The 24,708-nt window shown below is 39.9% G+C and overlaps 1 protein-coding gene across 2 annotated transcripts in view; it reads left to right on the forward strand.

Annotated features, from left to right (window-relative positions):
* The window catches only part of ETFA (electron transfer flavoprotein subunit alpha), a 45,790-nt gene that overhangs the window by 15,712 nt on the left and 5,370 nt on the right, over window positions 1-24,708 (forward strand). For both annotated transcript variants that reach the window (XM_073303515.2, XM_073303516.2), the window contains exons 10-11: window positions 19,513-19,578; window positions 24,100-24,180. In XM_073303515.2, the coding sequence (XP_073159616.1) occupies window positions 19,513-19,578; window positions 24,100-24,180 (147 nt within the window). The remainder of the gene's footprint in view (window positions 1-19,512; window positions 19,579-24,099; window positions 24,181-24,708) is intronic.

A 24,708-nucleotide genomic window follows, 5' to 3' on the forward strand; every position in this document is an offset into this window, starting at 1 on the left:
GTATAGAGCCATTAAAACTTAAAACTCTTTTTTTAATTGAAAGAATTGTTCCAAGTTAGCTGTAGTCCCAAATCACAGGTCAAAAATGCAATATACTGTAATTTACAGATACATTTTAAAAATAGTTGATGTAAACGGGAATTTAACCAAACTGAACTGATAGTAAAAAGGTTAGAGTTACTAATTTGAAGAAAGAATTTTGTACCATAATGCTTGCATACCGTAGGCCATGTCTATGCTACGAAAGTACTCTGATTTTACAGAAGTCGATTTTTGGGAACAGATTGTATAAAGTAGAGTGCATGTGTCCACACTAAGCACATTAATTGGGCGGTGTGCGTCCACAGTACCATGTCAAGGGTCGACATTCCGAGCGGTGCACTGTGGGTAGCTATCCCACAGTTCCTGCAGTCCCCGCTGCCCATTGGAATTCTGGGCTGAGCTCCCAATGCCTGATGGGGCCAAAAATTTGTCATGGGTGGTTATGAGTAAATGTCGTCAGTCAACCCACCCTCCCTCTGTGAAAGCAACAGCAGAAAATCATTTTGCACCCTTTTCCCTGGATTGCCCAAGCAAATGCAATAGCACGGCAAGCGTGGAGCCCGTTCAGCTCATTGCAGCAGTTATGACCATTGTAAACTCCTCGCACGTTATTGTGTAGTTTATGCAGAACCAGCACCTGAAAAACCAGGCGAGGAGGCGAAGGCACCGTGGTGATGAGGACATGAACACAGATTTCTCTAAAACCGTGGTCTCCGGCAGTTTGGAGATCATGGTGTTACTGGGGCAGGCTCATGCCATGGAACGCCGATTCCGGGCGCGGGAAACAAGCACAGACTGGTGGGACTGCATAGTGTTGCAGGTTTGGGATAATTCCCAGTGGCTCTAAAACTTTCGCATGCATAAGGGCACTTTCATGGAACTTCGTGACTTGCTTTCCCCTGCCCTGAAGCGCAAGAATACCAAGATGAGAGCAGCCCTCACAGTTCACAAGCGAGTGGCAATAGCCCTGTGGAAGCTTGCAATACCAGACAGCTACTGGTCAGTTGGTAATCAATTTGGAGTGGGCAAATCTACTGTGGGGTTGCTGTGATCCCAGTAGCCAATGCAATCACTGAGCTGCTGCTATCAAAGGTAGTGACTCTGGGAAATGTGCAGGTCATACTAGATGGCTTTGCTACAATGGGATTTCCTAACTGTGGTGGGGCTATAGACAGAACGCATATCCCTATCTTGGGACCTGACCACCAGGGCAGCCAGTACATAAACCTCAAGGGGTACTTTTCAATGGTGCTGCAAGAACTGGTGGATCACAAGAGACATTTCATCAATGTGGGATGGCCGGGAAAGGTTCATGACGCTCACATCTTCAGGAACTCTGGTCTGTTTAAATGGCTGCAGGAAGGGATTTACTTCCCAGACCAGAAAATAACTCTTGGGGATGTTGAAATGCCTATAGTTATCCTTGGGGACCCAGCCTACCCCTTAATGCCCTGGCTCATGAAGCCATACACAGGCACCCTGGACAGTAGTAAGGAGCTGTTCAGCTATAGGCTGAGCAAGTGCAGAATGGTGGTAGAGTGTGCATTTGGATGTTTAAAGGGTCGCTGGCGCAGTTTACTGACTCGCTCAGACCTCAGTGAAACCAATATTCCTATTGTTATTGCTGTTTGCTGTGTGCTCCACAATCTCTGTGAGAGTAAGGGGGAGATTGAGGCAAATCGCCTGGCTGCTGAATATGTGCCGCCAGACACCAGGGTAGTTAGAAAAGCACAGCAGGAAGCGCTGCGCATCAGAGAAGCTTTGAAAACCAGTTTCTTGACTGGCCAGGGTTCTGCGTGACGCTTCTGTTTGTTTCTCCTTGATGAAAACCCGCCCCCTTGGTTGCCTCTAAATTTCCTGTAAGCCACCCACCCTTCCCCCTTCGATCACAGCTTGCTTGCAAAGGAAACGGTCACTATCGTTTAAAAATCATGTGTTCTTTATTAATTGATTATAAAAATAGGGAGATAACTCACAAGGTAGCCCGTGTGGGAGGAGGGTAGGCGGGAAGGAAAAGGCCACTTTAAAACTTCTTGAATGACATTCTTCTGTTGCATGGGCTGTCCACTGAGGTGGAGTGGTTGGGTGCCCGGAGCCTCCCCCGCCGCGTTCTTGGGCGTCTGGGTGAGGAGGCTATGGAACTTGGGGAAGAGAGAGGGTGGTTAAACAGGGGCTGCAGCGGCAGTCTGTGATCCTGCTGCCGTTCATGAACCTCCACCAGATGTTGGAGCATGTCCATTTGATCCCGCAGCAGCCTCAGCGTTGCCTCATGCCTCCTCTGATCTTCCTGCTGCCACCTCTCGTCATGTTCATCGGCCACTTTCCTCTACTCTGCTATTGTGTCCCTCCGCACAGTCTGCTGAGCTGTCAGTGCCGGACGACTGCATGAGCTCAGAGAACATTTCATCGCACGTGTGGTTTTTTTCGCCACCTTATCTGAGATAGCCTTTGGGATGGAGGAGGGAGGCTTGAAACATTTGCAGCTGCTGGAGGAAAAAAAGGGAGTGAAGTATTTAAAAAGATACATTTTACAGAACAATGGCTATAATCTTTCATGATGAACCACACTATTCACATTACATAGCACATGTGATTTTGGTACAAGGTCGCATTTTGCATCTTCTATTGAGTGCCTGCGGCTTCGGTATTAGAGATCACACACGCAGGGCCAGGCAACAGAATTTGGCTTGCAGGCAGCCATGGTAAGCCGTAGTCTTCCGGCTTCTGCAGCCTTCAGAACAGCAGCGCCCTCCTCTCCCATACCAAGCAAAGCACGTTGAGTTGGCCATTTAGTGCTGCAGTTTTCCTGTTAACATGCAGCAGTGGAAACAAAACTAACCCCCCTCTTTCCCCCATCCAATTCTCTGGAATAATTGCTTTACCCCTCACCCCACTGTGTAGCTAGTATCAGGGAAGATCCCTGCTAGCCAAATGTGAACAGCTCAGCACCAAGGCTCCTCTTTTCCCCCCTCTCCCTCACCACGTGGCTAGCTGCGAGGAGGATTTATTTTCAGCCACAGGCAAACAGCCCAGCAGGCATGGCCACCTCTGAATATCCCCTTAATTAAATTCCCCTATTTCAACCAGGTTACCATGAATGATATCACTCTCCTGAGGATAACACAGAGAGATCAAGAACGGATGTTGCTTGAATGTCAGCAAACTCTGGGACCATACGCTGCCAGGCTTTGTCATGCAATGATACCAGATTACTTGCTACTAGCATGGCGTGGTAAAGTGTCCTACCATGAAGGATGGAATAAGGCTGCTCTCCCCAGAAACCTTCTGCAAAGGCTTTTAGAGTACCTCTAGGAGAGCTTCATGGAGATGTCCCTGAAGGATTTCCACTCCATCCCCAGACACATTAACAGACTTTTCCAGTAGCTGTACTGGCCATGAATGCATCCCATGTCCTCAGGGCTACTTAATCATTAAAAAACGTTTGCTTTTATAATATGTATTATATTTAAAAAGGTAAACTCACCAGAGGTCCCTTCTCCAGCTTGGTTTGGTTGGGAGGGTATTTCAGTCAGGGTGATAAAAAGATCCTGGCTGTTGTGGAGAACGGTGTGCTGTGTGCTCTCCTCAAGCTCGTCCTCCTCCTCATCTTCCCTGTCCGCAAAATCCTCAGGCATGGCAGAGAGTACCCCATCATCAGAGTCCACGGACAGGGGTGGGGTAGTGGTGGCGGCCCCCCTTAGAATTGCATGCAGCTCAGTGTAGAAGCGGCATGTCTGGGGCTCTGTCCTGGAGCGTCCGTTTGAGTCTTTGGTTTTCTGGTATGCTTGTCTGAGCTCCTTAAGTTTCACACGGCACTGTGTACCCTCTGTCCCTCATGGCATCGGAGATTTTTTGAAATATTTTGCATTTCATCTTTTGGAACGTAGTTCTGATAGCACGGATTCCTCTCCCCATACAGCGATCAGATTCAGTACCTCCCCTTCGGTCCATGCTGGAGCTCTTTTTCGATTCTGGGACTGCATGGTCACCTGTGCTGATGAGCTCGCCTGACCAAACAAGAAATGAAATTCAAAAGTTCCCGGGGCTTTTCTTGTACACCTGACCAGTGCATCCGAGTTCAGAGTGCTGTCCAGAGTGGTCACAATGGTGCACTGTGGGATAACTCCCGGAGGCCAATAACTTTGAATTGCGTCCACACTAACCCTAATTCAAAATGGCAATGTCGATTTTCCCTCGTTGGGGAGGAATACAGAAATCAGTTTTAAGAGCCCTTTATGTCGAAAAAAATGACTTCGCTGTGTGGATGGGTGCAGGGTTAAATCGATTTAATGCTGCTAAATCCGACATAAACTCGTAACGTAGACCAGACCTTAGATGTGAAGGTCTAAAAATGCATGTACTTGACCTCTTATGAATCTTTCCTACTCAAAGTTAACTAGTTTAAGCTTGTAGTCACTTCAGTTCTTTAGCTAGAGAGTGTGTCTTTGTAGCTGAAGAGGAGGTTCACCTAGAAAAGTAATATAATTGGATTCTCTGAAATAGAATAAAGGAGTACTGGATACAGAACAGTCATCAGAAAGGGGTGACGGCAACCTTTGCTATGAAGACAGTTTAGCAGGAGCCTATAGTACATTATATTCTGAAAGTTTTTACTTGAATGCAGTCACAAAGTATCCTTGTATATTAACTAATCACATTACTCAACTTCTTGGTTTTCCACTCAGATTAGATAGAATTGAATTCTGACTTAAATCATGCATAGCTGTATTTGTTGTAAAAAGCAGGAAATGACTGCTACAAGAAACTGCTGTAGTGTGAGATGTCTGTGGTTTTCTGTGCTTTTTAGTTTCTAATGGGGAAAGTGTTTCAATGTGTGCTTTAGCTATTCTATTTATAGCTGCGTGCATAGCCCCAGTGCGGGACTGGGATGGATCTGGAATTGGGTTTGTTGTTTAAGGACTAAGAAGGTGAAGACTAATTCTGAGAGCTTAGAGGCAGGGGAAGAAGTGTGTGAGTCTCGCTTCTTATTGCCTGCTAATGTGGGGGAGGTGCTTTCATCCTGTTAATTGGTGAAGCAGGGAATGCTCTGAGATACTTTTTTCTCTCCTTATTTTTTTTTTCCTGTGGATGTAATGAGAGGGGAGAAATTTTGGTCCTTGACCCTTAATTTTTCCTTGACTGACTGACTACAGATTTAAGAACCCAGCTTAGCTAGGCATCACGGGACACACTGTGAATCCCCACAGCCTTATGAGGTTATTTTTTGCACAGTTAAGAGCTTTTCTGAAATGCTAATATGCTAATACATGACCATATGGCCAATTGTATTGTATTGTTTTTTAAACACACATTCTTCTTGGAATGTTCCTAGAAAACCTTTCACTTTTTTCTTCAGTGACAGGAGAAATTAGTTGAATAAGAAACTCAAATACAAATTTCAGAATAGCAGCCGTGTTAGTCTGTATTCGCAAAAAGAAAAGGAGGACTTGTGGCACCTTAGAGACTAACCAATTTATTTGAGCATAAGCTTTCGTGAGCTACAGCTCACTTCATCAACCTGTCATTATGGAAGGCACCGAAGTTAGCCGTATGGAGTGGAAATCTATCAACTTCATGAGGCATCCGATGAAGTGAGCTGTAGCTCACGAAAGCTTATGCTCAAATAAATTTGTTAGTCTCTAAGGTGCCACAAGTCCTCCTTTTCTTTTTTCAAATACAAATGTTCCATTATAGACATGAGACTTAGCTCTGTGCAGTATATTTCATGGTACACTTTAACTTTCACAATAGCTTTGTGTTTGTAAAATCATGTACTTTCATTCTTGAGTTTCGTGCATTTTCTGGTTGACTGGAGCTTTGGTGATGGTGCTCTTGTATAGTTTTGAGTTGTTGTCCCAGATTTTTTAAGACATTGGGGTTTATTACTTCAGTTTAATGTAGACTTTGTTATTGTTGATTCCAAATGTCTGTTACACTAGCAGTATTTTCTTGAAACTCTTGATATCGAAATAAAAACTCCCCTACTGGGCATTTAAGATTATGGATAAGGAGGCAAGTTGTGTTAAGATTATCTGTGAACTCAGAGTTTCATGGTCTCTGTGTATATAATGTCTTCTGCAGTTTCCACAGTATGCATCCGATGAAGTGAGCTGTAGCTCACGAAAGCTTATGCTCAAATAAATTGGTTAGTCTCTAAGGTGCCACAAGTACTCCTTTTCTTTTTGCAAATACAGACTAACACGGCTGTTACTCTGAAACCTCTCAGAGAATATTGTTAGGCATAAGCAGTAGCATGTGTCTGCTGAATCTTAAGCTAAAATTCTTCTCACTAATTGAAAAATCCTATATATCCAATTTAGTTAAATATTAGTGACATGAAACCTTATTTTGTGTTCTTTGCTTTAAGAATATGTTCTTTACAAAAAGACGCTCATCTTCTATTACATTGACCATGTAAAAATTCTGCTAATGGATGGAATTTGTTCCTTGATATAAGTAAGTACCATGTGCTGTCCCTGTTTTACTAGGTTTTTTTTTTTCTTTTTCTTTTTTAACTCTTTTTTTAGGACACTCAAGTTAAGTGGTTTTGGATACTCAATTTGTTAAAGGTCTTTTTGTGAATGTCTGAATATTTATTAGACTTTTTTAGATTATTGTAAATATTCATTACACTAATATAGTTGGGAAAATTTACTGCATTCCCAACCAGGTGAACTTATTCTTGCAGAACTGATAAGGGAATTTGGTTCTGAAGCACAGACTTCAATTTACGTAATTAAAATATACCCCCCTGCATAGATGTTCACAAAAAAATAGTGTGTAGGTAAATAAAATACTGTTTTTATCAACTGTTTAGATACATGAAAACAAGTACTTATGTCCCATTTATGATAGTATCCCACTTAGAAAAGAACACCTTGGTGTTTCATGGAGATTTGAGCTATTAGCATTAGCAGAGTTGCTGTCCTATAATGGTGTGTAGACATGTTCTTGAACTGACAAATGGCAGGATTTTCTATCAAGTACAGAATTTTCAGTCTAGCATTTAATTATTAAAGCTATTGAATTTTGAAGCTGTTAAACTTGTAAGCTCCTACATAGACGGCATAGGAGGGCCAGCAAATTGTTGTAAACCTTTTATAATGTCCTGCAAAACCTTGAAGTTGGGGTGGCTGGATGAGGGTTAGAGAAGCTATAGGAGAGGCAGGTGATGTGGCCTTCCAGCCTTAAAGATCTGCAGGAAAGAGATCAGCAGGTCCCGCAGAGGTTTGGTGCCTCTCTGCTACTCCTCTTCACAATGGCCACATAGCTTCTACAAAAGCTGTGCTGCCATTGGCTAGGCCTTCCATTTCTCTGGGCAAATGTGAGGGGATACAAGTCCAAAGACATACTCTAATGCTGCTTTAGATATTCAAAGGGAGAATATGGTATCCCTTAGTTTCTCCCCCTCTTGCTCCTGACTTTGTCCCCTGAAACTCTATGGGAGCCTGCTTCCTCTGTAGATACTGAAACTGTTCTTCTAGCAAATGCTGGGAGAGATGATTCTAAGGAGAGCAGCATGTCCTCTGCTTGAAGGAGTCCTCTCTAGTTTTAAATGGCAAGTGGAGTGGTCCTTGGGAAAACCATGAAAGCTGCCCCTTCAGAATCTAAAATGATCTCACTACTAAGAAGAAGCTATCCATTTGCCCTTTCATCCCATTATCTCCTCTTGGGACTACCCTAAAACTCCTCTCTCTTTGATATTGACACTTTTCATATACTTGTAGATAATTGTTCTGTACTTATTAGCTGTCATGTATCCAAACTATTCAGTGGGATTTTTTTCCAGTCTTTTCTTGCAAGTTCTCCCATCCCCTTAATCATTTTTGTTGCTCTAATAACAATAATTAATAATAATAATAAAAAAAACCAACCCTACCAAAACAATTTTCCAGTGCACATATTTCCCCCCTCTGCAGGGGAGGATTGGAACAAATGTGACTCATGCATAGTCACATTGCTTAATGCACTACTGGAAGATGCTCAGATACTGCGGTGATGAACATGATATAAAAACCTAAATAAAATCGAGTAGAACTCCAGTTTCAGCTCCCAGCTTATCCACATCTTTTGCCTAGAAATTGATGCAGTACACTACGTGCAGTCTCTTCAGTGTTGAGTAGAGAACTACCTCTTTATAAAAAACAAACAGGTTGGATTTTCTTTTTTCAGCCACCATATGCTATATAGGCTGCTCTTTGATTTTGTTATACACCAAGGCAGCTGGGTCTCTTTCCATTATTGCGTGAAATATCTCCTCCTAACAATCTTTGGAGTGAGATTATTTTTACTTAACTATGATAGGTTGCATTTTCGTGTGTTGAAACTCACTTTATTTCATGATCCTTTTCTAACCTCCTTAGACACATTTTATATTATTTCACAGCTGGGTTAGGGAGAGTGTGGCTAACTGGGGTCCCAAAATCTCTGTGTTGGGAATGTGGGTCCTCAGGTACCCCAGTGACCTATCCCACTCCACTTTTGGAACGTATGGAGCAGGTAGCCTCATCTCCAGAAGTACAGCCTATAATAAGGCTCCAGGTGCGCCAGGGAGATAACAGTGAGGAACATCAGGGGAGAGGTGGAGTGGGTAGCCAGGATTCTCTGACCATAGGACTTCAGGTGCTACTATAATTATGAGCCAAATCAGCTGGAAGGAAGAATTTAATCTGAAAAATATGAATGATTGGGAATTGTTTAAGAATTCTTTACTAGATACATCAAAAGCCACAGCTGAGGAAGAAGGCTATATTGGTTAAAAAACTGACCTGGTTTAGGGGGGAAGTAAAGGCAGATGTATATAAAAAAGGAAGAAAGGGGAAGTTGATAGTAATGAATATAAATCAGAAGCTAGGGATTGTAGAAAATTGATAAGAGAAGCAAAGGAACACAAGGAGAGATCTGTGGCCAGCAGAGATAAGGATAATAAGCTTTTAAAAGTGTATTAGAATTCTTTTTGTTCCTAACAGTGTTATTGGTCTGTTACTAGATGCAAATGTTAAATTATCAATAATGCAGAAAAGCCAGAAGTGTTCAATGAATATTTCTGTTTTGTATTTGTGGGGAAAAAGAGATGATGTAACACACACTTTTAATTCCTCTAGTATCTTGGGAGGAGGTTAAACAGCTCCTACTGAAGTTAGACATTTTAAAGTCAGCTGATTAAGATAACTTGTTGCCAGGAGTTTTCTTGGTACTGCACAACTTTTTGATTAACAAACTAGAACTATATAAAATTAACATAGGCATATATTAAATGGATTAAAAACTGGCTAACTGATAGGTCTCAAAATGCAATTATAAACAGAGAATCATCATAGATCTGGTGTGTTTCCAGTGGTGTCCCACAAGGATTGGTTCTTGGCCCTTTGCTATTTAACGTTTTTATCAATGATTCTGGAACAAAACCTAAAATCGTCACTGAAAAAGGTTTCAGATAATGCAAAAACTGGAGGAGTAGTAGATAATGAAGAGGGTTAGGCCACTGATGGAGTGCAATCTGGATTGCTTTGTAAGCTTGGCGGAAGCAGACAATATGAATTTTAATATGGCTAAATGTATGCATCTAGGCAAAAAGATTGTAGCCCATACTTACAGGGTTGTGGACTCTATACTGGGAAGCAGTAACCCTTTAAAAAAAAAAGCGGGGGGGTGTCTTGGTAGATCAGCTGACTGAGATCCCAACGTGATGCTATGGCCAAAAGGATAAACTAATGTGATCCTTGGATGCATAAATAACGGGAATCTCCAGACAAGTAGATCATTTTACCTCTGTATTTAGCACTGGTTGACCACTGCTGGAATACTCTGTCCAGTTCTGGTATTCACACGAAGTATGCTGGTATATTGGAGAGGGTTCAAAGAAGAGCCATGAGAATGATTAAAGGATTAGAAAACATGTCATGTGGTGATAGCCTGAAGGAGCTCAATAAAGAGAAGATTTAATGGGTGACTTGATTACAGTTGATAAGTACCTACATTGGTAACAGATATTTAATAATTGGGCCTTCAGTATAGCAGAGAAAGATGTAACATGATCCAATGGCTGGTTGTGGAAGCTGGACCAATTTAGACTGGAAATAATGTAGACATTTCTAACAGTGATAGTAATTAATCACTGGAACAATTTACCCAGGGTCATAGTGGCTTCTCCATCGCTGACAATTTTACAAAAACATTCAATTTTGATTCAAAAAGATATGATCTGTGAATTATTTGGAGGCAGTTCTGCAGCCTTTTTTATGCAGAAGGTCAGACTAGGTGATTACAGTGGTCTCTTTTGGTCTTGGAATCTATGAATAATTTTATTGTCATTGGTGGTTGCAACTAAAATTTCAGTAGAAAAATAATGACAAGATTAAGTGGGAGAGAGAAAGCAGGAAGTTCAGAAAGTTACTTAGGGATAATAGTTGAAACCCATTAGATGAGAGTTTGCAATGTGATAGCATAAACAGCTTTTGTTGCTGAGGATTGTGTATGTTGAGACACGTCACAGAGCAGAGGTAGTAATCCTTTATGGCTCTGGTGTGACCACTTCTAGAGTACTGCACTCGGGTCTGAGCACAGCGGGTAAAATCCTGGCCCTGTTGAATTTGATGCCAAAGCTTCCATTGATTTGGACGGAGCCAGGATTTTACCCCATATTTCCAAAAATACATTATCATCAGGTTGGAGGAACTTCACAAAATATTTATCTAGCTTGTGGGAAAAAGTGAATGAGCTAAATAGGTATAGTTTAATACAGCGGTTCTCAACTGGGGGTACACGGCCCCCTGGGGAGCCATGAGCAGGTTTCAGGGAGTCCACCAAAATAAACCAGTGAGCAGGCACAGCATCAGACTCACTGGGGTACAGGGCAGAAAGCCGAAGCCTGAGCCCTGCTGTGTGGGTCTGAAGCTGAAGCCTGAGCCCTGCTGTGTGGGTCTGAAGCCAAAAACTGGGCAACTTAGCTTCACGGGCCTCTCTGGTGCCCTGGGCAGTGTTCCCTCTATTTTTTGCCACCCATGTGCAGAATGAATTTTGTTATGTGCACCAATATGGAGGTGATGTGTGATACATCATCTTCGTATTGGTGCACATAACAAAATTCATGGGGGTGGGCTGGGGCAGAGGGGTTTGGAGTGTGGGAAGGGTCTCAGGGCTGGGATGCAGGGGTATGAGGGCTTTGGGGTGGGGCTGGGGATGAGCGGTTTGGGGTGCAGGAGGATGCTTCGGGCCTACAGTGGGGAGAGAGGACTCCCCCCAGCTCTCTCTCCTACAGCAGCATCTGCACTGGAGGGGAGGGGTGCCTTTCCCTGCCGCAGCAGCTCTGGGTCTGGGTCTGCAGGATAGGCGCCCCTCCCCTGGCTGCAACAGATCTGGGATGCGGCTGGGGGCCGGGGCAGATTCCCTGAGTGCCTGTGTGGTGCTAAATAGGCTGCTGCGCGGCCGCATAGCTTACAGGGAATTTAGGCTCCAGGCAATTGCCCTGCTTGCTACCTCCTAACACTGGCATGGGCTTTTAATCTACTGGATATGCAGAAAAACAGTTGTGGCATAGGTGGGCTGTGGAGATTTTTATAGTATGTTGAGGGGGGGCTCAGAAAGAAAAAGGTTGAGAATCCCTGGTTTAATAGATGTGACTAAGGGTGGGATCTAAGTCTAAAATATTTGAAGGGCACAAACACCAAGTATGGAGAAGAATAACTTGGCACTTGTGTACATTTCAGAATTAACTTGGATTAAGGTAGGGTATGAGTTTAAAGCACAATAAATATTATGCAGATATTCTCATTCCATGTGTAGACAAACCCTTAAGTGTGGTACATCCCATATAACTAGGAATAACAGAATGAATTTGAGAAAGTGAAAATGGAGCCTGAATAGTAGGGAAACATTTCCTGGTGCTGAGATACATTAGTTAGTGGAATAGTCTCCCCAGGGGAGTGGTGGAAGCTCCATCACTTTGGGCATTTAAAGGAAGGCTGGACAAAAAAATGAAAATCTACTTTTCTGTGCAGCACTGCACTAGCCCATCTCTCCTTCATGCGATGCATCACACTTTTCTGACTGTTTTGTACAGTCCATCTGAGGTAATATCATATACTTCAAAGCTGCTTTATTGCATTCTTTTAATCTGCTAATTCCATTATTAAACCAGGGGAAAAACAGGAATCGAATATTTTGTGTAGTCTGATTTATTCTTTATATTAATGGCTCATGGTTCTGTTACTCAAGTGCTTTCAAATTCTTTTCTCAATATTTATTCCATTATTTTCCTTGGGATTATTTACTTGTCCCATCTGGTGAATGGTATCTATTAGACTTGTTCTCTTTTTTTTTGTGGGGGAGGTTGGTACCACGTCGTCTTTATTCCAGTATTCATGTTCTTTCTCAGATCTCTGACTCCCTTTCAAAGTAATTGCTAACAGTAAGTGAACTAGTTAATTCCCTTAGGTCCCTAGGCTGCATGTCATCTGGACCTCCTTATTTGTATGTACTCACTTTTTTATAGTATTCCCCCTACTTGCTTATCAACAGCTATATGGACAAAATTTTCATTACTTCCTGATTGTCCATAGGTACAAGAGCATACTGAGATAGCTAAAGTTTCAGTAATCGAGCACATGGTGAATTACTTGTGTTCTCACACCTATAGTTAGCTTCTTTGTGGGAGTGTGTTATTTGTGCATTACATTTGGGTATTTTATTAACCGACCAGCAGTCGCACTTGTTATTGTATAAATGGTTGAGTTGAGGTCATTGGATAGTTAGCAGATGGGAATAGCTTTGGGAAAAATGGCCATGCTTAGGAAATTTTTTTGGACCGTCTCCTCTGAAAATTCACTAGTGTTGAAAAGTAGCTCTGTAGCAGCGAACTTTAAAGAGATGTTTGTATGCAGCTGGGACTGAATTTACAGACTACCTTTCTCTGACTTGCTAAAAAGCTAAAGATTGACAATCCTTTCATCCTGCATTATCCAGCATTGCTTTTAACTCCAAGAGAACTGTGTTCACAAATTGATGCTCTGTTCCTTTGGGGTTGGTGCAGAAACATTAAATTGTACTAAAATATTCATATGTGAGTGCATTTAGCTGAAAGCAATTGATGTGCAGTTCCCAAGAGAGCAGAAAGAAATGCTGTATGGCCCTGTACTCCAGCAGACACCTTAAGCATGCTTCTTAAGAGTAATTACATGCCCTGGCTGATCAAAGTCTATAAAGGTTCTTTAAGTGAAAAAGATTAGGACTGGATGGAACTGCAATACTTTGTGTACTGTTTAATAACCCTCTGCTACTTGAATGCAAGATATTCAACAACCTCACTATTTAGTACATTTTTTTGGAACAATTGTCTGATACACAGTGTAATATATATCTAGTGTCAAGCCATAAAACATTTTATTGGGTTAATAGCTCGTAATTGGAAGGGATCCTTCGTGTGAAGTAACTCTCATAACTAAGATTTCTTTCTAATTTCATTGTCCTTTCATGCTTTCAAAGAAAATAAAATCTCTGGGCTATCTGTAGAAAGAGTACATGTGCCAAAGGGGTTCATTAAACGAGCTGTTTAAAAGCATGCCTCTGCAATGATGACAAATTGATGTACACTGAAGATTTTAAATGTAATTCAAAAGTTGGGATGAAAATCAGTAGGCACTGACAGCACATTTGCAAAGCAACTACCTCATCTTGTGTTACACCTGTGCAAGATACAAAACAGTACCTTAAGAGAATTCCCACTCATACTATAAATGAGAATAAAAATTGTTCTTGTGGCTTTCTTAAGCAAATGTAACTGCCCTAAGGCAGCCTTGGGCATTTTAAAATTATCTTACAAGTAAATATCAAGTAACGTTACAAGACATGGCACATTTAGGAAATCATCACTTCATAAATTTGCAGATCTGTCTACACATGAAAAACATTCTGCATTGACCTATTGTTATGCTGTATAGTGACTTGTAGGTGACACTCCATAAAACGTAGTGTAACTGGGTATATGGATTTCAGATGCAATCCTACAAAATTCTGTATAAGAAATCCCATTGATCTTACTGGGATTACTTGAGTAAGGGTTTGCAGGATTGGGGACTTTTAATTTGACTCTGAACTGGTAGGTCATGGAGAGATTGGAGTAAAAATTGTTCTCAGCCTAGAATTCTGGCTGCTTGAAACTTGAAGTCAAAATCCAGATTGTACATAGAACAAAATCAGGACTTTAAGGACTCCAATTCTCTTTCTTTAGAGTTGTTCTGACTCAAATCTGCTGCTACAGCCCTAAGAGTTGCCAGGGATGAATGCTTGAGTTGGGCCTCTGCCTGCCCCCTTACTCCCGCTTCGGCAATTACTGTGTGGTTGTCTGGGCAGGTTACAAACTCCCCAGCCACACACACAGTCATCTCTGGCTGCTGCTGCAGCCCTCTTGAGGAGTCAGGGCACAAGGGGTGTGTGTGCGCTGCTGGCCCTTGCCTTGCCTTCACACATTTCCAACACTGCCCTGATGGAACTGCCACCAATTCCCCAAATAGCACCTCTTTAATTTAAATATGACTGTTGTTTGTTAGTATTGTCTTGCTCGTGCTTCTTTATCTTTCCACTTTTTGCCCTCGTATGGTCTTCAGTGTCCCTTCATCTTCCATGCTTCTTGGTTCCTCGATTCCATACCATCTCCTCATCAGCTTTCCTCTTTCCTTAAACTTGTGCTGTTCATATTTACCAAACCCTTCTAACGTATATGTTCCTTGGTAATATTGAAGGACATTCAAATTATTCAAAACCATCAACCTGAGCATATAGTTTTATAGCCATGTTGTCATATTAATATCATTCTCCCTTTCCTCCCCATATTACTTGCATTCACTTGCTGCATCTTTTTTCAGATTGGAATGAGAGCTCTTCAGGGCAAGGACCATGGATCAGAATCTGGCCCCACGACTGCCCTTTTGTTGCCACCCCAGTGATGTAAAGAGGCTGACGTGCCCTCTTGGTGAAATTTCTCCCATGCAGGAGCAGCATAGGGCTGACATATGTCACAGAAAGTTAGAACAGCCCCAGAGGGGGCTCTAACTTTCTCCAGGGACTCCAAATCTGTAGGACACACAGATGGTATAAACCTGTTTTTGCCAACCATCCACCTGGACTGTGCCTCCTGAGAGCATCAGTACAGAATCTGGCTTCATGTTCTTTTGTGTTTTTATGCAGCACCTAGTGCAAGGGGGCCACAGACTTGACTAGAGACTTGAGGCATTATTACAGCACAAATAATTCCAAAGACTTCACCTTACAGCTGAGGTAGAAGCTCATGGTTTCAGTAAAGGCATAGAAGTGGAAGATTTTATATTTTTAAAAGAACTAAATAAAAACGGGGGAAATATGGCTTGCCTAATCTTCCTTATCTTGGTATCTAGGGGATCTGAGAGCCTTGTGAGCGACCAGTTCCTTCCTTGGTGATCCCTACATCAGCACCTAGCAGCTTGGAAATTTTATTGGTCTAATCAGCTTGGTACATTTTAATTAAACTGTAACCTATATAAACTGAGTCTCCTTCTTAATACTTGGAATTTTTTTTTTCAGTAGGGAACTACTAATAGGAAACATGCTGTTCTGCATAGTGTCTTTATAATTACACATTTAAGTAAAAGTTGCTTACTTGAAGTGATCTACCAACAAACTAAAACCATTCAAAATGGGTTGGATATCATACTTGGGAAGCTGAAGGCAGGCAAACTAAAAGGCTAATGATGTGCATAGGTCTTAAAAGACTTAACTGTATGTTTAAGACAAAGAAATCTGGTAGTGTATAAGTGACCTTTTAATAAAAACATCTTTGTCTTTCCTAGATATGTTAATAGAAAATAGACATGAGTGTCTGGCTTTCGATAAATTGGACTCCTTCCAAAGACTGGTCTTTAAAGTTTAGCAAACTGACAAGAGGAACCCGGTAGTGTAGAAGACCAGCGCTTAATGAATCTCTCTCAAAATCATATTACAGTAACTTTTTAAGAGTGTTGTAGAAAAAACAATACAATGTGAGATTAATCTCTCATGTAGCTTCTACTTTCTCCTTTGGGATAATTACAATATTACAGTCTAACCGTGGTTCCTTCTGTGTACATATTATATTACACTTGTTAGACATAGCAGCTGCAGTTAAGATGGGGTGACTCCAAGCAGGAATCTACTAAGTAAAGGGGAGTGGGGGGGGAAGCTCAATGAATTTTGTACTCTTCAGCTATTGGATATCTTTGAAAAATGCTCAGAATTGAGATGCATTTCATAGCCTTATTCATATTTTTCCTGATTTTTATCGACTTCTTACATTCAAAGGAAATATCCTATCATCACTCTGCACTTCTTCCATATAATTATCACTGAGAGAGTTTTCTGTGTAAACTGGGAAAGTTTCATGAATCCATAGGAATAAAGTAAAATTTTAAAAGTATCATTTTTGAAGAAGAGTTTGGCAGAAATAAGTAAATTTTCTCCTAATTTATGCATCCAGCCATCTTAATTGAAGCAGCCCCCCCCCTTTGTTTCCCTGGAGGAATGGGGCAGGAATTTGGCTTATGTGGTAGCACTGTTCATCACTGTCTGATATTTGTGTGCTGGGATCCAATAGAATAAAATGTGCCATTGAGATAGGTGTTCTCGATCCTTGGAAAGCAGAAGCCCCATGCAGGAGTTGCTAAAATAAATCAGGGTGTGGAAGCTCTGGATTCTAAACTTGATCTGTGCATGTAACTTTAGAGGGAAGAATTGAACAGCAGTGGGTAGCAGTTAAACTGAGGTGAAAAAAAAGGGAAACAGCCATATCCAAGGCTTTCTAGTTGAAACATGCTGAGAGCCAATAAGGCTACACTTCAGTCCCTTTCCTTGATCTAGATTCTGGCACACAATTTGTAGCTTTTGGGCCGCTAAGCCTGCAGAAGGAAAAACAGATTTCAGCTCACTTTAAAGCTAAATGGGAAAGTGCTTCAGTTACTTGGGAGAAGGGGAAGGGTACAATAAAGACTAGGGAAAGTTGGGGCATTGTTTTCTGCCTCTTGTAAAATGGAAGAAATCAAGATTAGAGGCTTCAGGCTGATTTTTCTCCAAATTAAGCCTGGAATGTGGGGTGGGTATGTGTGGGGTTGGGGAGGGGGGGGGGCGTCAAAAATGAGACTTCAGTTTTGTGTCTAGCAAAGTTTGTGATTGAAGCACTGTAACAAGATTTAAAGTGTGGGCTTGGAGAAGGCCTCTGGTTAAGGACAAGGACTGCTACATTATCACTTTTGAATATTTGTTGTACTCTGTTGGGGACTTTATCCTTGTGCTCTGTTCTGCATTCTACTGTCTTTATATATGGTGATTTTTGGTGGATTGCTCATATTTCAAGTAAGATAAAGGGCTAAATTGACAAAGGCTGGCATTGTGTGGTTCTTTGGGGTGTGCTAAAGCGTGTGGGAAAAGGACATACAAACCAGCACTTGGGGGTTTTTTTGGGTCCCTGATGAATTTGCTGACTCACAAATGCTAACTTGAACTAGAACACTTTTTGATTAAAAAAAAAAAATGTAAAATCTTTCTTACCTCCTTGATCATAATGTACACTATGCTCTTTCTGCATTGCAATATAGGTGTTATAAACTAACTGGGTTTTGTAATTAAGATTGTTTTAATTTTTGTTTTCAAAATGGAGGACATTGAATGGCAAGTGGGTGAATGAGAGGCATTGAGAAATGATGACTTAGACCTTCCTTCTGGCTAGTAGCTTCTTGTCTTGGTCTTTATGAATGAGATGGTGAAAAGTACTCTTTGATTCTCTTCTGTGAATTTCTGAAGGTAGCCAAACAATAAAGTGTTGACTAAAATTTGGGCTGTTGGCCAAAAAGTATTGTTCCATGAATTCAAAATGTGCCTGGCTTTGGGTAGATTGTAGTCAGGATGACTTTCAAACCAAGGGGAAACAGTTTTCTTCTATAAATTAAGACTGCCAATATTAATAAGCCTTTCTGAAGAATTTAGATTTGCTTATAAATTCTTACCCATTTCAAATGTAAAGTATGTAAAAGTTTCCACATTGACAACCCTGGTGACTTAAGCCCTATTTATGTCTCCAAGACAGATAGCAGCAGGGTGGATTGATTTAAATCACCAGTTTTAGTCATGATTTAAATAATTGATTTTAATCATGTTTTGCATTTGTACTTTAGAAAAATAAAGAAAGGTTGGTTCTTGTTAGTAACATAAAAATGTGTTGATTTGCAACCCAAATGTACACTAAATTTGACGCTGCTTCTTGCTAACCAGGTGGATTCACTTGATCTATGCACATTTCTTTAAACCCTTGTGTAACTTAACTTGTTTGTTCAGATTTTTAATTTTTACATTTTTGTTAGAATATGGTGAGTGTTGCATTTTGTATTTACTAGATAGTTAATTTCTCTTGAGATTTGTGTCAAGCTGCATTAGGATGAAAATTCAAGTAAATATGCACAAAAACAGTTTAAGTTTTATTTAATTTAAAAAAAATCTTACGTGTGCTGATACATAGAAAAAGTTTTTCAAAATAGTTTTAAATGCAAAACATAACTGATTTGTTAAACAGTTGATCTAAATTATCTGTAGTTAGCAAATAGAACTGATTTGTTTCTGGTCATTGTGTCCTTCAGTTTTAGAACTAGTAGATCTCACCCTCTCATACCTCGTTTTTATTCGTGGCCTGGAAGAGAAAAACAAGCTTTCCTGCTTTTTCCACTCCCACTTGGTTTCTTAACTTTGAATTAACTAGTTATTGAATTGAACTAGCTGAGTAAACTGAAAAGAAAAAAATATTTGTTCCTTGCACCTACAGAAGAGGTTACTGTGGTCAAAAGCTGGTTTAGCATGTCAGCAAACTCTGGTTCCAGGTGCATAGCCAGTGACTAGGTCAGTGGGTGACTTTCTTTGAAACTGGGTAGCAAACATATACTGCTTAATATTATTCTTTTTGTGTGTGCTTAATTTAAATGATTATAGTAAATTTAGGCCTTAACAAAGGTGGTCAGTTTCAAATTGAATTTTAAAAATGTTTTTTAGAAATAAGCCTGTATTTAATTAATAAAACTGATAGGAAAAAATTAAATTAAATTAAAAATCTTTCCGAGAATCTGAAAGACCTTCCAACCATGACAGTCCCATCCTTCAACTAAGGAGTAATGTGTATTATGATGCATTTACAACAGTACAAACCTCACATAGACAGGGCATCACTGTGGTTGTGCATGTGCCAGATACTTTTTTTGTCTTTATTTCCCACCCTAAAACTGGCCAAGAGGACAAGAGAACCAAATCTTGTTCCCTGGGATTTCTGCCTATAGTGCTCCCATAGGACAATGTGCTGTTCTGGATTTCCATAATCTAGACAAGAAATTACTTGTATATTAAAACACTCTACGGTACTGATTTTTGTTATAGTTTCAGTGAGATGTTACACACTTTCACTTACGCTAATAATTATTTTTCTTCTAGGAACTTTATATTGCTGTTGGAATATCTGGAGCAATCCAGCATTTAGCAGGGATGAAAGACAGCAAGGTACAGTCCTGCATGTAGTAGAAAAGACTGAAAGAAGGAAAAAATATTTTTTTTTTTTACAAAATACATATAGCAGTAGAACTTCTTCCAACATTTGTTGCAAGTGAACATAGCAAGACAATTGGTTTGTTCTGCTGCATTAAAAGTGTCAACTCTTAAAGCTCTATATTATGTTAAATACTGTGAAAAAGTTTCAATAGCAAGCTAACTTTAAAAGAAATCTGTTGCAAAAACAGTTTATTAGAAAAGACTAATTGATTTAATGTATTGTTTAAACAAAAATTCCATTCTTGAATACTATACTATAGTCCCACTCACACATTTCAGAACCTGACGTATTAATTCATGCATAACAATGTGCAATTTGAATTATGAACTTACTATTCCATAAAGTAAAAGATGACTGACATTCCTGCATTTATCTATTCAAATGGAAACATTTTATAAAATGGTAATAAAACTTTAAAAGGTTTAACTCATTAGTAGCTGAAATGTACGGGCTAAATTTGGAAATTGGACTGTGGACTGGACAATGACTATTTCCTAATAGGCAGAATTATGTGCAGTAATAATGCCAAAAATAGATTTTTTTTTTTTTTTGGTTACAAGTAATTTTTACAAGAGGCCATTTTTTGTACCTCTTTAGGAGACTCTGTTAAAGTAGATTTATCAAACAGGCTTAAATGTGTTTCTGCTGTGGCATCCTGCTGAAGCATGAACAGCTCATAAAGCAGTGGAAAACCCTTGTGAGGGTCTCCCATTGTTTTATAGGTGGAGCACATGTTTCTGTTTTCACCTTTTGATAAATGGATCTTCATCTTCTGAAATTTCAGGAGAAAAGTTCTTAAAATTCTTTTCTGTCCACACTAACAAATTTAGCTTGGTTAAGTATCCAATGATATTTTTAGCATGAGCCAAACTACATAGTAGGATGATCTGAACTTATTTTAGCACCTAGTTTCTTCTGAATACTGCAGGTTGGTGCGTGCATTTTAAAGTGAAATGTCAAACTTTTATTGGAGGGCATAGGAATGAGTGGAACACCAGCTGCCAGATTTAGGTTAGAGGAAATTCCATCGAAGATGCAGTGTAATACATTTTGTATAGCCTTCTTCATACAAGCTTTGTCCTGCTTTAGAGGTAATACAGTTGGAAAAATAACCTGAGTGAGAAATTAAAGGATATGTTATGGGCAATGGGGGAAACACTTTCAGGGAAAATTGTGAGGTGGAGAGGTGCAACTAATAGGATCTGCAGTGGAAGAGGCAGATTTTATGCCATTATGCCACAATTAGTGAAATTATGTAACATTAGCCTCTTCTCTGCTAGATTAAACAGAGAGAGGTGGGGAAGGTGATAAAGAAAGAGAGTTTGAAATGAATATTTGCAGTCCTGCTAATATCATAAGATCCCCTGCTCTCCAATACTGTGTCCTAAATTTTGAAAATCCTCTTTTTTTGTTTGGTCCCAATTACATATAAAAGATTAGGTGACTTTGAATCATATACTACTGGGTTTAATTTTTCCCTTTATAATATTTATTTTATATTTAAACAAACTTGTGTATCTTAAGACTTATTTTTACTTTTATTTGAACTGTGACCTACTTCTGTTTTTAGTAGAAGCAGTTAGATACTGTATTTACTGAAAAGATCCAATTTATATTACTGTTTTTAAAAAACTGTAACCATGGCAACAGTCTCTTGTGTGATTTCCTCCTGCCCCCCATACTGTGAATTATCTGGCATTGTGAACTTGCACACTTAAGGATATGTTTTCAGAAGTAGTCAGAGAAGCTTTCTGTGAGTGAAATGTATAATTTATTTGTACTTTTATAACAAGGTAGAAAAATCAGTTTTCCAGAAGGGATGGATTATGTTAGTTGTTTCATCTGTTATGGATTCACAATTCCTTTCCTTTCTAGGAGGTTTTTTAATTATTTTATATCTTACCTAGTTTACATGCCAGTCAGATTAGCATAATTTTTAAATGTACTAAATCCAGTCATTTTACAGAACAGTGATTAAAATAAAAATATTTCAAAGCTACTGAAGCATTGTTAAAGATTAGGTCTTAGTTGTTTTCAGACACTATTTATCATTTAAAGGTGTTAGTGAAGAGACCTACCTCTTAAAAAACCTTAAATGGTATAGTATTTGTTTTGTTGTTTCTCTGAAGTTACCATCTGATAATTTCCTTCAATATTTCATGGGAAGGATGATGAAGTTGTAAAATGATGGAAATATGACCAGTTTTCATGAGATTGTCATTTCTTATCTGCTTCTGATTTTGCACCCTTAAAACACATGGATTTGAATTATCACACAGGGTAGGAGATGGATTGTTGTCAGTCTTGTAGCCAAAGTACACAGTTTTAAGTTGTATTGAATGCAGATGTTAAAAACACTTGTTTATGAAGTGCAGGGGAGAGAGAAAAGAGATGCTGACTGCCTGATCCTTCAGTATTGAGATTTTCTCAACACTAAAGACTGTGAAATGTAATGTATGACCTAGAAAACCAGCTCTGATTAAGAAATACCAGGTGACCGAAGTTCCTTGAATTAGTGGATATGTTATAGGAGAAACTGAGATGTGGTGTTTTTAAACAAATCTAACAATGGTGAGGGTACATCTCCCTCTTCAACAAGCCAATGGTGAATATTTTTCTGAATATCTATTAGATAATACCTCCACAAGGTTCTTCTAGAGCAGTGCTCTCTAGCCTTTTCAGCCTGAGGGCCAAACACCTTGTTTCAAAATGACAATACTTGGGGGAAGATTTCTGGGCTTGTGCCCTTTATCATGCTTAGGTAGTGTAGAAGGAACAGAAAGCACCCTGAAGAGCCCTATCAGGGTGTCCTCACCAGGTGTAACACCAGTGCAGCCAGCTCCTATGCATCCCTGCAAGCAGTCCTTGTTGGAGTGGCCACAGCACCTTGCAATGAGGCTATCCCCAGCTGGGCATATGGTTCCTAAGGGAACATTGCCAGGTGGTGGAAATTAGAGTAGCCCCCATGCTCCCCTAACTAGTGCCAAGGCTGGGGCATAAAATTGAGGAGCCATAACTGCTTTTCTTCCCATCCTGGGCTGCCCTGGGTGGCTATATTGGGGAGGAAGGTCATTCTTTGCTAGTTGTCTGTAGGCTCCAAGTGAAATCAGTCCAACTACTGTTCTGTGGGCTTCCATAGCCCAGCAAGGAAACCGCAATGGAGCAGTATTCACCTCTCCCCTTGCAATGCTGCAGGCAACCAAGAGGGCAGCTGGAGCTTGGCATCAACATCAGCTGCTCCTAAGGCTGCAAGCTGATTCAGACATGTCTGTTTAAAAATCACAGGGCATGTCTCATGGAACACATTTAAAGAAATTGGTATTTGATCTTGCACTAACACCTCAAATGCCACAGGTTGGACACCGCTTTAGAACATACAACTTCTAGGTGGAGACACACATTTTGAATGTCAGTCTAGTTATAGAAAACCATTTCTGTGGTTTAGAAATATAGGCTTTTCTAACCTTATTTCATTTAATTATTACGATCAAGCTTTTTCAGCCAAATTAATGATTTGGTAGAGTACTTGTAGTGGATGGAGAAAAACAGACATTTGAATGAAAGGTCTCTTTGAATCGCAGATAAACATACGAAGAATATGTTGGCTTAGAATACCTGTGGGTTCTCACAGCTTTGAATTGATAGGTGGTAGCCATCACCAGTATAGGGTTTATTTGTGAGCTGTATAGCTTTGAGTTTACAGAGCTCTCCTGTATATTAATATCCTGTAACAGGCTATTTATCTAGGCACCTGCAGTCTTTGGGCTGGAAACCTATCATGAAGCTATTTTGAAGTGATTTGGTCTAGAAGTACAGACTCTGTCCTCTAGGAGAGGGAGTTTTCTGTGTTTAGCATTGGGATTTTAATAGTATATTATTTTTCCACTGTGTAGTGAACTAAATGATATTGCCCACATTAAAAAAAAAATTAACATTTAAGTCTCCAGTGTGTAGCTTTATACTCCTTTTTCAAAATGTCTTTCCCTGTTTTTATTTGTTAAACATCACGGTCCTTTTATAGTGGATGTCCTTTTTTTATTATAGCATTTTAAGGAAGAATCTTCCCCCTCCTTCCTACATCAAATGACCGTCCTGTTAATGGAGCATGGAATAGTCAGACCATAAGTGTTTCCATTATTTATTGTAGACATTTTAATTCGCTTATTGAGATTTCCTTCCAGTCTTGCTTCCCATTTCTGCTTTGAAAACATTTGTCAAATGCCTTTGATCAAATGAGCATAGAATAGTCAGAGCTTAGAAAACTTTTCTGTTATTGTAGATATTTAGTTCTTTTATTGAGGTTTCCTTTATAGTCTTATTTTCAAGGCAGAAATCGGAAGTATTTGTCAAATGCACTTGACCGTATCTGCTTGGTCTTTTATTCCGGTGTGAACGTAAGACGCTTTTTATACGGGGGGAAAAATGTAATCTACAGCTGTATATTTTAAATGTGTTTTTGTTTCTACTTTCAGACCATAGTTGCTATTAATAAGGATCCAGAAGCACCGATTTTCCAGGTTGCGGACTACGGATTGGTAGCAGATTTATTTAAGGTAAGTCTAACCTTGAGGGGGGTGGGAAAGGGAAATCTTAATTTTTTAGAGCTGGCCTCTGCGTACTGTAGATCAGTTCTGCATACTTTTTTTTTCCTTTTTACTTGCTCCTTCATGACATTTTGAAGTAAGAGTAAAGATGTATTTAAGGAGATACTAGGAATAAGGAAGTATGGTGATTTAAGCTGACGTAAGTGTGTGGATAGGAGTAAAAAATGTTGAATGAATAAAGAACTCATGGGATCAACCCTTCTGATGTCTTTAAAAGTGTCCGCCACTGCATGTGGTTGCTTGTAGATGAGAACCACTCCACATAATTGTTGGAAAGTTTTTCCTTTCATTTCCATGTAGACTAATTATAATTTAAACAATTTTTAAATTTCTGTGTCTGTGCATTTCTGCATTTTATCACCTGCTCCTCCTGTTTATCAGAAGTTTAAATTCCTATTTAAAAAAACAAACACCTAGGTGGGAGCCGTGTATAATGAAGTCTGAGCTCGGAAGACAGCTCAAAATAATCTATATTAA

The sequence above is a fragment of the Lepidochelys kempii genome, chromosome 10 (genome assembly GCF_965140285.1).
Source record: "Lepidochelys kempii isolate rLepKem1 chromosome 10, rLepKem1.hap1, whole genome shotgun sequence".
Lineage (NCBI taxonomy): Eukaryota > Metazoa > Chordata > Testudines > Cheloniidae > Lepidochelys > Lepidochelys kempii.